The sequence below is a fragment of the Natator depressus genome, chromosome 7 (assembly GCF_965152275.1).
Source record: "Natator depressus isolate rNatDep1 chromosome 7, rNatDep2.hap1, whole genome shotgun sequence".
In the NCBI taxonomy this organism is placed as follows: Eukaryota; Metazoa; Chordata; order Testudines; family Cheloniidae; genus Natator; species Natator depressus.
The window spans coordinates 69,289,803-69,304,590 of record NC_134240.1 but is presented as its reverse complement, the minus strand read 5'-3'; the positions used below and the strand labels follow the sequence as shown (position 1 = coordinate 69,304,590).

The following is a 14,788-nucleotide window of genomic DNA, read 5'->3' as shown; positions in this document are numbered from 1 at the left end:
ACGTCTGAGGAACAGTGGCGGGGGTGGGGGGAATAAACCTGGGGAAATAGTTTTACTTTGTGTAATGACACATCCACTCCCAGTCTCTATTCAAGCCTAAGTTAATTGTATCCAGTTTGCAAATTAATTCCAATTCAGCAGTCTCTCGTTGGAGTCTGTTTTTGAAGTTTCTTTTGTTGCAATATTGCGACCTTTCGGTCTATAATCGAGTGACCAGAGAGACTGAAGTGTTCTCTGACTGGTTTATGAATATTATAATTCTTGACATCTGATTTGTGTCCATTTATTCTTTTACGTAGAGACTGTACACACTATAATCTCCTGATTCCTTAAGGGAATCCTTTAACGCATCCTGCAACTCCCATTGAAAGCAAGGTGTTGCTGCCCACTTCACAGGACCTGCTCTGAATCTCACAAGATCACACTCTCAGGGTCTCTCTCATATGCCCCACTTCGTACTTCTCCCCACTCCTCCACAGCCACAATCCTGCAGAGACTTATCCACATGCTTAACTTCAAGGCTGTGTAAAGTTAAACATGTGCTTACGTCTTTCCAGGAGCATGCTGTATTTGGGACAATCCCCCAGTTCCTGTCTTCCCTCTTTCCTGTCCCCTCTCAAAGCCAACTTCTGCCAAGGATCCTGACCCTCATTCTCTTTGCCAATATATTTTCCTAGCTCATCCTTTGGTGCATTGCTCTGTTGTGTATCTGATCTGTTTTAGAATGTGAATTCTTTGGGGCAGGAAAGAATTCTCTATATGTGTAAAGTACTGGGTAAATTTAAGTTGCTATATCAAGAAATTTCTAAATAATATTAATTCTACAGCTCTCAGAATATACTATACCTAAATTATAATAAATTTGGGTTTTTTTTAAAACAGAAGAAAAAATGGCCAAGACTGTATGCCACCATATAGACAGCAATAATAAGCAGAAATAAAAAACAGAAAAAAAATTAAGGATCCATTAGAATATTAAGAGCTTGTTTTTAAATAATTTCTTCTTAAACAGTTCAAATGTAATGTATTTTTTAATTACCTGGATATAATCTTTCAGTATCTTCTTTGCAGGATTGTCATTAAAAAACAACAAACAAATAAACCCCCTAATAAATCCACAACTGCTTTTACACTGACAAAAACCTCACAGTATGCAAATTAAATACTTCATTGGAATGTTTTTTGGGTTTTTTTTTTGTAATCCAGTACACTTTATCCTCATCGTAAAGGCTCTCTCCTATAATAATTTCTTTATTATCAGGCTGTTGGATATTGACCCCTACTTACCGTCTTCATTTTCTACAAGTACATTTTAAAAAGAAACAAAGCTCAGAATCCAAGAATGCTGCTAAAGTCAGGGCAAATGTATTTTAAATTATCATCAGAAATGAATATATCTCTGTTCATCCTTCCAAATTATACATTGTGAGCAAGCCAGAAGTGAGTACAGAAGCCATTACTCTACAATTCCTGGAACTGGGTTACTTTCACATTTATATATGCACTTCTCAGGAACTGAGGTGCAGTTGGCTACAAAACCCTAAATCTGTCAAGCTCACAAAACATATGTAACCACTGAGTTTTTCATGCTATGTGGCATATCCAATTACTAAAATTTCAGTAGACACAGGCAATATTTCAGCAATTGACCAAAGAGTGCTTACATTCCATGACAGGTAGTTTAACCAGCAAACAGTCTATTAAAATGGAGAGGACATGATGATCCTAATTTGAAATAAAAATCATGAAAGTAACAATCATTATGCCAGCATAATATTTTCTTTCTTAAACATACTGTAAATTGATCTTAAATCTCACTCGTATACTTGGCCTAAATCTAGCTATGCAAAGGACTTAAACCCTTTAGAATTCTGCAAGATGTTACAATTGCCTCATATTCATTAAAATAAATAATTTTTTTTTAAATTGTGGTTCTTTCTATTCATTTAGAGCTAAATTATGCCATCCCTTATGAGGTGCTTTAGAGATGAGGGTACCAGTAACCCTTCTCCTCCTCAGTACCTACACAAACAAGGGGTAAAATTGAACACAGGAGAGCCAGGCAGAAGCTACATCTCTGCAACGTTGTCCCTGAGCTGTGCTAAGGATATTCTGTCAATACTCACTTCAACATACAGTTTCCCTATCTACAAAAAAGGGTGTAATGATACTTACTGCAAGGTAAAGCGCTTTCAGATCTACAGATAAGAAGCTCTAGGTATTTATTATTCATTATTTTTATTGTAAGAGTAAGAGGTGCTTCACAGCTATCCGTTCACCTCCGTTACCTGGGATGCATCATTCCTTTTCTACAGCATATTGATACAAGGCACGACGCTGATTCAGGAAGTGTGCCTCCATTTCATCAATACAGAAGAGACAAAGTGAGCCTTCAGATTGTAAACATATGGAACATCCTCTGTATTTTGTATGTATGTCACATGTTGTAAATAATGACCCTCAATATGAGTCATTGGGAAGGTTTGAATCCAGGGTCTTTGCCTCCATAGCTCAGAACACTACTGTTTGAGCTACAAGCGTAACCTCCTTACCAGGTAGCAGTAGTAGGCTAATATGTGTGGCCAGTAGAGGCAGACAACATTTCCTGTGCAAAAATTATGCCACCACACCATTTGCGTTTAACATCAGAAAACATTGTGTCAGTTCAGCATCCCTCTGATTATAATTATTTTGTAGAAAAAAAAAAGTTGGGTACCTTATAAAGGTTACACTATAGTGTTATGAACAAACAGCTGGTCTTTTAAAATTTGCTAAACCCTTTATAAAACGTATGCTGTAATAGCAATAAGCCATTCACAATAGAAACCTGGGGAAACAGCCACTCAGTGGAATAATTATAAAACCACCTCCAGCTTGAGTTAGTAGCACTGAAATTTCATCAGGATAATCCACTCAGTTAAGTTTCCTACCTATTGAACTCTGCCCTTGCAAAACCTTTATCTCAGATACTATTAAATGAAGAAAAAATTACCATAACATTTTGGTGCAGCTTATCTCCACAAGGTTCAAACAAAAATCCTGTTTCTCTACCGCAGAGTCATTCACAGATTTAAAGAGGGCATTAACTCTCCCACAGACACCCCCACACCCCTAAAATCTGTACCAAGAATACGTTTGAGAATTCCATTGGAGGCTATTTATTACCTGAACAGTTCAAAACCAACCAAGTGAATAATTTACTGCTATTTTAGCTATAATTCTAAGCCCATTTATATACTAACACATTTGACGTTTCATTTTATTTATTTATGGTTAACGTTTTGAGTGTTATCTAGTCACTTAGACCTAATAGAGATACTTGCGCTTTACAAGAGTCAGCCATTTTCAGTACATTATAGGAAATAGCATTTCATCATTTATCATAAATTGCACATGGATTTTTTTTATTGCATGCATATATGGGAAAGAGTAAAATTTTAGTGTTGCACAATGCCAGGTAATTTTGAAGATTAGTAACAGTGCTGGATACAAACTATATGACAATTGATTTCATTAAGATCCTGATTATATTTAGAAACAGCAGTTCCAGGCTTCCTTGCATGTTTCATAAATCAGTTGCAAACCAAATAAGAAATAACCTTTGTCATTCCACTAAAACAAACCGATGAAGACACTCCAACAGAATAACTCTATCTTATGTCAATGGCTTGCTTTACAAGTTCTGACATCAGTGAGAATGATCAGATCTGGAAAAGAAGCTCTTTGTTATTAATACTAATTTAATGGGTTTGCTGTTACACAGTGCTACAGCCCCTCTATCTGGTAACAACCAGCAATCAAGTCTCAGTTCACAATGAACTAAAATCCTGAGGTTTATAACAACAATGATGTTGTGAAATAATATGAATATAGTTTAATGATATAGGTTTAACAAATACTTAAATCTGAAAATGCATCAAGGGAACGGGTCCTCTTTAAAATTTCAAAAGACATTTCATGTTTATAATGCTTTTGGAAAGAGTCAGTATTAACATATTTCTGCCTGCAAACTCATCAAAGAAAGATATACACTAAAAAAAATAAAATAATAATAAATGCATGCAGTAGCATCCATACACCTGGTATTTTACCATTGTAATACAGAACCAAGCTTGGATTTGAGGGTATCGGTTAAAATCAACATGCAAAAAAATCCACAACTAAGATGACACTTGGTGGTCTAGAACAGGTGGTTCTCAACCAAGTATATAAATACTCCTGTGGGTATGTAGAGGTCTTCAAAGGGGCACATCAACTCATCTAGATATTTGCCTAGTTTTAAAACAGACTACATAAAACACACTAGCAAAGTCTGTACAAACTAAAATTTCATACAATGACTGGTTTATACTGCTCTATATACTATACACTGAAATTTAAGTACAATATTTATATTCCAATTGATTTATTTTGTAATTATATGGTAAAAATGAGAAAGTAAGCAATTTTTCAGTAATAGTATCCTGTGACACTTTTGTGTCAGACTCCTGAAAGTGGCACAGTAGTCTGGAAAGGTTGAGAGCCACTGGTCTAGAACTAATCAATTACATCACACAAAGATGAAAGTTTACTATAAACTATTGGGGGAGGGGGGAGTTTGAAGAGAAAGAGTCTTTTTTTCAATATAGCACTAAACAAAATAAAGACGACCTCACCAATGGAAACTGAATACTAATAACCACATTTAAGTATTGCTCACAACTGCCTAAAAACAACCAAAAGTAAGAAAACTACATTTAAAGACAAGTGTGTTTATGCAAACATTTTACTGTGTGTGTGTGTGTGTAACTTTGAAATGTATTGCGCTGCTCACAGACGTCAAGTTAAAACACGTTTGCAGGAGTCGGGGCTATATCAATCTCAATGTTAAAGACTGCAAATTGAGGTCCTTCAGCATATTTTTGCCAGATAAGCACAAAATTTCCATAGATCATTGGCTGCATATATTTTTTTCCAGATTGCACTGCAAAGTTACAAAATGCTTCTAGGAAAGATCTGTTCAGACAAGCTTTTAAAATGTTAATTCGTTTTTCTGTAGACTAGGAACATCTTTTTCCACACATATCATCAAGGATCAAGTGCCAGTCTCATGTGTTTTGTGGACCAATCATGGAGTGCAAAATACAAAGTGGGGGTGGGGTTACATCAGGCAGACAGGCAGTTTAAATTCAGTAGAGCAAAGAATCCTTAAAACTCAGTAAAACCAGAGGTAGAGAGGTGTGACTTCACCTCCATATATCTACCTATTCACTCATTTATTTAGGCTGTCATTGCAGTGTCTAGGCTCCCGAACCCTGTCTAATCTCTGTTTTAAAGTTTCAATTTTATTTTCATGCAAAACTTTCAGTTACTCTGAAGCAAAAAATCACAAAATCAACTCAGGAATTTTAAGTTTTGTGAATTGTGCTTTAGTTGGTCTGAGTTTCAATTGTAATGAAATCTGAAATCAGATAAATAGTGCTCAATTTGGGTTTCGACAGTTTGCTGTTTTTTTATTTTTGATTGCTAATTCATAGGTGAGGTAGAGCTTGCACAAAGAGAATCAGGAGCAAAGAATCAATAAAAATTATAAAAATAGAATTTCAAATAGTCTTTGAATTATTTTATTAGCACCGTGGCTGCCAAATATCTTACGGAAAGTATACATAATACTAGATTTCTGAAGGCAGAAGACTTTCTTTTAAAAATGCTAAAGCTTTGGTCAAACGTTTCCATGTTAGAATTATATAAAGTTTAACAATCTGTATTTTTAAACACAATTTGACTCCATCTGTTATGGGGGTCAGGCATAAGTTAGCAACTGATGAAATCCCAGGAAACAGGTAGGCACAGTGTGTAGTTGAATCTCTCCGTGCCTTTGCAGAAAAGCTGAGAACATATCTAAACATGACATGAATAAAAGCATTCTTCCCAGCCAGGCCCAGCTTAGGCTAGAAAAGCACAATACAACTCAACATTTGTCAAGCACCTTCTAGTGGGAATGATGAATAAAGACTTCTCCTTTCCATCTTCCCATCCCTTTTCTTTGAGGGCTACCCATCTCTTTTTCCTGAGAATTTATTTTCACTAAGAGAAGGAGCTTGTTGCTAAACAACAAGTACAAAAACAATTGTCCTGCCACTTGTGCTTGAACTGCTGCATTTGTTACCTTGAATTCTGTCTGTGTGTTCATTCTTTCTCATTTCTGGGTGTGAACATACTCACTGCTTTGGCAGACTTATCTGAGAACACCCTGGAAGAGACCTCTTCTTCTGAGCAAACACTCCACTCTATGGCTGGATGTTAGGAAGGAAGGAAGGAGTAAGTGGGTGGGTGGGGATGGAGAAAGAGTGTGAGAGGCTTGAGTGAATAGAATTCTGGGAAATGTAGTTCTAAACAAGGAGAGTCACCAGGGTTTTGTAAGGAAGAATTCTAAAGAATAGCCTCCCTACCAAGGGACAGGATATGACATCTGTTACTCTCACATGACTGTTCAAAGGATCAGGTACCAGCATAATAAGAATTACATAGATTGCATTACATGAACTGTTTTGCTTGGTTTTCTACTTCCCACCTACTCACTATATGCCATTTCCTTTGTAATGAAATACTGATTTTTATACTTACCAACACATCTAAACATTAACTGTCAAACTGTGAAGGTGGGGCTTGATGTAAAATGATTTGGGCCCCCAATTGCAGCTGCAGCAAGGCCTCCCATGATTAGCTTAGTAAGCAGGAAAACACAGATGATTTTTATCAACTCTTTTGCAAGGACAAGCAGCACAACAAACAATTTCATACAATCAATGTTTTTGCAACAGTTTTCTTGCTTCACATAGACTGACCCTGAGTTCAGAACAACCCTGAAGGCCCTTTGCTGATATGTAATGGGTGTGTGTGTGTGTGTATATCTATATATATCTATATATATATATATATATGGGTGTATGTGGTTGCGGGTAGGGTGGTGTGAGACAGATCATGTCTTAAGAGTCTATGTTCAAACTATGGCAAAAGAAGAGTTAAGAAAAAAATGCCAGGAGGTATACAGAGTGCAGGTAGTTGTCCACATATACAGCCACTGTGCTCACTCAACAGTCCACTATTGTGTAATCAGTGAAGTCTTTCATGTGAGTGATCCATAAGAGTCTCCAAATTGTTAATAACTTCATGTAATTTCATTGACCTTTTTTTTTATTTTCAAATAAATGGTAAGAGAAACAAACAAAATTAAACAACACAAAACTATGTAAATGTAATGTTAAATATCTCCTGAAAGCAACAAATACTAAAGAATTCAGAAGTAAAGCTGAATCCAAATCATAACCATCCCTATGTTTATTGGGTATTTCAGCAGATCTTTGAACCATGGGTTACATGCTGTAAAGTCACATATGTGCTGCAACAGCTAGACACAATAAGGTCTGTAGAGACGGATTTATTTTTTGTTTGCCTTAATTTTGAATTTCTATTTTCTGTGGTTTAGGACAGACCATTATCATTACTTTAGGGTAATATTTTGTGATATGTCAATACTTTTATAACAGTATATTGTCAACATATATCATATATAATCCTTGCATAGTTGCTAATAAGAAGACTTATGCTATGGGGGAAAAAAGGAAATATTTACTTCTACCAAACATCACAGATTATATCACCCCAATGAATAGCTTTGCAGCCCCCCTCCCCCCCAAAAATGTCCTTCGATCTTAAAAGGCAGCATAATAATTTGAAACGTTAAGGTCCCTTTCCTTCGATAATTAGGGTAGCTGGTTAAAATACAGTGTACTAATCCTGAACCAAACAAATGAATCAATATTTAGTTTGACTTATGAATCTAAACAATTTCTACAGGACATAAGTCATCTGTTTTCCATTTCCATGTACTGCACAATAGTTATTGCATTCTTCCTCTATCTCGATATTTCCAACGACCTTTGTTAAAGATTTGAGTAAAAAGAAGAATTGTATAGTATAGTAGGAAATATATATAATTCGCAACCATTTAAAACTACTCCACTTGGACACAATTGCATGCTCACTTACTATCCATTAATATAATATATGTTTAAATTATTATAAGAAAACTATTATAAACATATTCTTACGGTATTCAATGGCAAAACCAAAAAGCTTTATAATTGATTACTGTTTTATATGGATTTGTAACACCAAATGCTCTATATAGCTTCTAATTTTAAGTGTCTATTTAAGTGTAAAACTATAATTTGAGTATCATTAAAATCAAAATTTAAAGATATTTTAAAAACATTAATATGTTGGTATTTGTATATTTTTATTTAAACCTTCCACTGCAGAGTAATCAAACTCAGACACAATGACAATGTGCTAGTTCATAACTACCAGAAATGAAAATTATGTATAAATAGAAAATGAAATTAACATTTCATTAAAGTCTTATACCACTCTCCAAGTTGATGGAAACACAAAAAAACAAGAAGGGCTGAGAAATTGGTAAAAATCAACTTAAATTTTAATTACTCCAAATTATTAGTTGGTGGCTAAGTAGTTTTTAAATTCATGATTTTTACACCACAGTCTCCCTTTATCTACTGATTGTTTCAGCTGGGGGAAAACAAAAGTGTGTGTGTGTGTGTGTGTGTGTGGGTAAAAGGGGTAGAGGAAGCAACTGCCTTTCAGGCTGTAGTTTTCTTTGGTTCATCAGCTCTCAGTATATTGCAAACTGGTTAATAAAGTAAGATCCTGATCCTGCAAACCCTTGTGAGCCTGCTTAACTTTACTACCATGGGTAGTCCCATTGATTTCAGGGATTACCCATGGTAATAAAGTTGAGAGCACAGGTAAGTGTTTCAAGGATCAGGTCAAGTGTTGGTAGAAGATTTCTGAGCCATGGAAAGAGCTGATCACATTTCATGAGGGTCTGGCATCTCCTACACATAGCAGGGAGAGCATTTTCACATGGAATTTCTTTGGTAAAAGCCCTCCCGTGCCATTTATGAAATACCACCCTTAATGTGGAAAAAAATACTTAATACATTGTGAAATGAAACCAATGGTGATGGCACTAGTTCAGGTGCCAGGCTTGTTTCTTCAACCCATGTTGTGCAAAATAAGCAGATAAAGGACATGCTTTACATAACTGAGTAAAGCAGAAAAAGTTTTATAATCCTATATTAAGACCTTTGGAAGTCAAAATATACTTGGGTTTCAGTCTGCACCAATTTAAAAAAAAAAAAAAGCTCTCAATTGGATTTCACAAAAGGTATTGATTAGGAGTTCTGTATCATCTCTCTTCTTGGCTATAATGCATTATAGGAGCCAGGGCTGCCTGACCTGAGCTTCTTGGTGTATGGATACAGGAGGAAGCACCATGTCATTGCATAGCTGAATCCATGCACGAAGAATTTCAAGTACAACATCTCAACATATAAATAATAAGATTTCTGAAGGACCCAGAACACCAAGCAAAAGGCATATTGAAAAAAAATCAGGGCATGATACTTTAAACATGAAACCAATGTTTAATAAAAATGAAGCCTTATGGATGTTTCAGTTAGGAGGTCAGTTCCTCTTATCCACAAGCTAGATGCTCATTCTAGATTAATGACTGATTTTTATTTTGAACACTGAATTGAGTGTGGTTTTTGTGAACTGATAAGCAACTAGCTTTTGCTTGGTCATAACCTGGAGGAATTTCATCAGGAACTTTCAAAACAGCAAATAGATAACTTGTCTGCGAGCAAAACCGAACCAGGAATGATTTTCATGCTGCACATCCACAAAAACAGAGAGACTTCCTGATATCTTTGCAGATGAACATCCCCTAGCCCCCACCCCAAAGATCTTTTTTTCAACACTTACACTAAATGGACATAAATCCAGCTTTCTGAACAAATACATCCAGACTTGCCTTCTGTTTTCCAAAGTCATATTCTAAGCCCAGTATTATCATATCTTAAAATGGTTTAATAAAATGCAACACAAAACAATCTGGATAAAGCTCTTTTTTTAAACTGTGAAATGCTAAATGATCTATGACCCCTGACTACACATGTGCCTTTCCAAGGCAGAGGATCAAACAAGGGTCTGCACTTGTCTTGAAAGCCAGGGCACCAGCCTTGTCATATCATATTTGTATTCACATGATACAACAAGACCCATGACTTTCATTTTAATAGCAGCTGAGGCAATGGGCAGAGAAAGAATAGGCAGCTCAACCTGGAAACTGAAGCTGAATTTTTTTTAAAAAAAAAGAGCCAGAGTTCCTTTTCTCACAAGACCTGTTAATCACAATCAAAGCAAGTGGAAGATGCGGATATTGGGTCATAGGGTCACACGCTGTCAGTAGTTCATGAAAGAGAGATTACATTTCCTTCTCCCCAGTTGATACTGCAACCTCAGAGAAAGATTATATGAAGCTGAGGGCTTAAAAAATATCCACATGCCCTATAAATTCAAATCCTTTTTTATGTAATCTATTTAATCTTCTGTTAATTATAATATCTGCTATCAATGCACGTAAACAGGGTCAATTTCTGATGGATTTGCACTTCTTCCATTTCATCCTGCAAGGGAGTGGTATTTAATAAGGGGAAACACCCTGGTCTACTAGTATTAGCAATCTAAGGGAACAAATATTGCTTATCAATCTGTGTGAGTGTTCAGACCAGCTCAAGATTTTGTTGATTTTTTGTCTTGGTTTGGACTGGTCCTGCCAGCTGATCATGATTTATTAATAAGGCTTGTGTCCGCTTTAGTGCATAGTAGGGAGGCAGTATGGAGGGACGGAAATTACAGTGGATTTCTCTTTAAAGACCCAAAAAGATGGGACTGAGAACTGGAAATGGATTATAAGATGGCATGGTAACACTTAAATATTGGCAGAATCCCTTCCAACAAGCCCTGAGCCAACTTTGCAGCATTTCAACCCCACAGAAGTCAATGCTGTTTGAAAAGCCATATATAGCTTTGTTGCCTTATACAAGGTTTGAACACAGGCTCATGGGAAGAAAATCTGGCACCCTTGGGAGAAAAGGAAAAGAAAAAAAAAACCTGTATATTTCAGATACAGCTCTATACGCAGAAATGAGAAACAGAGTGGCAGACCTAAAGCTCTTCCACAAAAGGTTTTCCTGGTTGTAACCTCCAACTTCCTTTTGCCAGCTGCACCTTTAAGGGAAGGTTCTCTCTCGCCTACCTTGATCAAAGGCTGGAGAAGCGAGTTATTGCCTTGTTTGCCATTCTGATTTAGTGACAGCTGTGTTCGAACCCCCCCCCGGTTCAGATTTCCCCTTCTTCTGCCTGGTTCGCCAATGCACGGCTTCAGTTTGCTGTGCATATGGACTCTTTATCCCGGGGCTTATCAGCAAATAGATGTAATGGGGAAAAAAAAGTTTAAATGACTAACTAACCAAATCCTCCAGCGGAACAACCACAGATTAGCATGCAAAAAGGGGAGCCACGGGCTATAAAAGCGATTCAGCTGATAACATTCAATTGAATTGACTTGCCTAGCAGAGGCTACTAATGGGGGACACACAGCGCCTCGTTTCCTAGACTGTAGCCAAGAAAACACACAAGACTCTAATACAGTATAATTAATCGTTTTACTAAACGGCCCTGCCCAGAAGTTCCGCTGGCAGAGATTGCAGTTCGTCCTAGATAACCTTCACAGGCAGCAGGGAGAGGTCCCTGAGCCAAATTAATTTTCAAATTAAACCAGAATCCTTCGCTTTGCGATCTGGCTGGTGGGAAGAGTCAGCCACCAAACATCATTCAGGGAAATTAAACACCCCCCTTTCTTAAGAGCTAGTCATTGATGGCAGTAATCTGCCGAGGTGGCGGATGGCAAATAGATAAGACTGGATCATATTTGAGCGTTTCTGCATATTCATGGGGCGGGCTCATGTCCTTTTCGGAGAGCGCTGGCTAAGGGTCTTTTCAACAGCCAGGCACCAAGGAAAGGGAGATTGCTTTGGAGCCCATTTTATATTTAAAGGTTTTTTTTTTAAACGACCACCTGAAAGGCTAAAGGAAACTCACTCATTGTCGCCCACACCTTAGCACACCCTATGCGAGGAGCGCCAAACATCAGTCTACCAGTTCACTTCATCTCAGCAGCCACAGAATCAGTGCCAGCGCCTTTCTCCAGAGCCACTACCAAATTTTGGATCATCATTTATCCCTCCTGACCACTGATTTCTCAACAGCCCTTCCTTGGACCAAGCTGTGTGGAAAGAGGGTCCGCTGCTTTTCTATACAATATAGCGAGATATCTCCACCTCAAATGACTGCTACCGTGCGAACATCCATCACACAAACAGGGAACTTGCCTGGGTGCGGGGCAGAGAGGCAGAAACTTAATCTAAGAGCTTTCCAGCATTTCTGCAGTGTCGGTAACTGCACGCTAACCCTTGTCTGCCGACCATACTAGACATTAGCATCCAAACTAGGAACACCACCAGCTTGGCTCTTGAAGCCATGCAAAAGCTAAACCAGGTGTAGGGATGCGGTGAAAAGGGGGTGCCCAAAGGCAAGGCAGCTTTCGCTTTACTTACGGAATTTGGGGCTAGGGCTAGTTTCTGGTGTGGTGGTGGTGGACTCCTGGAAGGGAGATAAGGTCCAGGATGGAGCAGAGTCGTGGACATAGATTTTATAGGAGGAGGTAGCGTATGCCGCAGTGGGCCAGATGGGCACTGGCTGGGTACTGGGGGTCCCGGGCAGCGGACGGGAGGTCAGGATGGTGGTGCTGAAGGGGACCGTGGTGGAGAGGCTGGTAGGGGGGGCAGCTGTATGGCGCACAGTGGTGGATCTGGGGCTCGCCCGGATGGGGACCCGGGTCCCCGGGAAGCGGGTGGGTGCCCGGGTCATGGTGGTTAAGCGGGTGCTTATCCGGTTGGGTGTCCTTGACGTGGTGGTGGTGGTGGTCTCCATGCTCTTCGGCGGGGTGGTGGGCTTGGAGAGGAAGAAGGGGTCCTGCCCAATCCCTTTGGAATCCATCAGCTCCGTGGGGACATAATCCTTGACGGAGCCCACCACGATCCACTTGAGCAGCATGAGGCTTAGCCCCAAACCGATGAAGCCGATGAAAAGAGGCACCACACACAACCACGTCTGCTGCCGGTTCCAGACGATGCAGTCACTACATCGCAGCTCCCTGGGGGGGTCGGGAGCCCCATCCCCGTCCGGGCCCCCAGGCGCCGCCGCCGCCCCGTCCTCAGCAGCAGCAGCACCAGGTGGGGAGGCGCAGGCTGCCCCTTCACTCATCCTAGGCGCCTTTCACACCCCAGAGGGAAAGACAAGGCATCAGGGAGAAGCTGCCGCTGGGGAAAGCGGCATGCGGACGGACAGGTGAGAGAGAAAGGGAGGGGAAAGCGATCGGTCCCCCAGTCTGTCAGTCAGTCAGGGGACATGTCTCCAGCCCCAGAAACCTCCCGCGGCTCCTCATGCAACCTCCTCCAGCAGCTGCTGAATCAGCTAAATCGCCAGGCTCGCTCCAGCCTTGAGCAGCAGCAGTCGGAGCATCCTGCTCGCTTTTATTCCCCACTTCCTTTCTTCTTCAGATCCCCCTTTGTTTTTAAGAAGTCACAAGAATCAGCGTCCTGAATTTTTTTATGCCAAGCATCCGGATCCAGCAACGACGGGCCACATTCCTACACACTGGCAGCTCGCCTCTTTCTGGGTCGGGTTAGGATCCCCCCCGCCCTCCCCCTTTGCTCCTTCTTATCCACAGATCAGATGCACCAGCATTCCTCGGCTGCTTCTCTGAGAGGCGACGGAGCAGCAAAATGCACCTGTTATTCAGCAGCCCTGCAGCCAACCCTTGGACAGCACTTTAGGAGAGAGACCAATCCGAAGGCAGAGCGGAGGGAAAGGAGACCGAGCTTCCTCGCTCGCTCTTTCTCCTCCAAGCAGCAGATCAGCTGCACTTAAGTCCAAGCTGCAATCAAAGTCGGGCAAGGATTTAAAAAATAAAATAGTCATTAAAATAATCTAAAACGCCAGCAAAAAATATATCAGAAAACACAGAGAGAGCGAGAGGGAGAGCTGGATCGATAGACAGAACCAACAACCACACACGCACGCACACACCAGGCGGCTCCTGCCAAGCTTGCAGCTTCAGTTCGATTGTGTATTCCTGTTGCAGTGCAAAAGAGGCAGGCTGGCACTCAGAAAGTAAAGCACCTCCCACCACAGCCTAATGGTGGTTTCTTAATGCGCACAAGATAAATAAATGATCCAGGCAACCCCCCCGGGAGGTGTATGGCAAGCTAGGTTTTTTTGGGTTGTGTGTTTTTTTGGTTTTCTTTTTTTTTTGGTTTGTTTTCCAATCAGATCCTGAAACTATCTTGCGTGTGTATTAATCCAATAGGATCATGGTGTGTTGCTGCATGGTAGAAGAGACGTGTGTGAGGGAGATCAGGAGTCGGTGTGTGTATGAGGGAGGTGGAGACACCTTTATAGGGGATTGCTAGAGAAAGACCATAAACGGAGTTTGCAAGAGCTACTTTCCTGAAACTGTTAATTTCTGAAAAGTAGCAAGGAGTAAGGGGTTGTAGTTGTTTAAGAGGGTTTCCCTAAAGGAAAATGAAATTAATAGAGAATTGCAACAAATGGATGATCCTTTCAGAAGACAGAGCAGCCGCTGATGAAACAGACAACGAAGTGATGGTCTATCAAGATGCTGCCTGTCAAGTTTCTCGACTGAAATTACTGCAGTTCTTTGATCTACTCCTTCAGAAGAGAGTTTAAACCCAATGCTGAGACCAAGGTGTCCTTTACATCCTCTCAGTAGGAAAACCTTAAAGTAACCATGAAGCTA

At 39.8% G+C, this 14,788-nt stretch overlaps 1 protein-coding gene across 4 annotated transcripts in view; it reads right to left on the bottom strand.

The window, feature by feature from the left end:
• The window catches only part of NRG3 (neuregulin 3), an 877,122-nt gene extending 863,032 nt beyond the window's left edge, over window positions 1–14,090 (bottom strand). For 2 of the 4 annotated variants that reach the window (XM_074958725.1, XM_074958726.1), the window contains exon 1: window positions 12,525–14,087. In XM_074958725.1, the coding sequence (XP_074814826.1) occupies window positions 12,525–13,233 (709 nt within the window). In that variant the 5' untranslated portion in view covers window positions 13,234–14,087. Of the gene's footprint in view, window positions 1–6,148; window positions 6,275–12,524 lie in introns of those variants that run through there. The other 2 variants (XM_074958727.1, XM_074958728.1) reach the window with 2 other exon arrangements.
• Window positions 14,091–14,788: the final 698 nt, after the last annotated feature.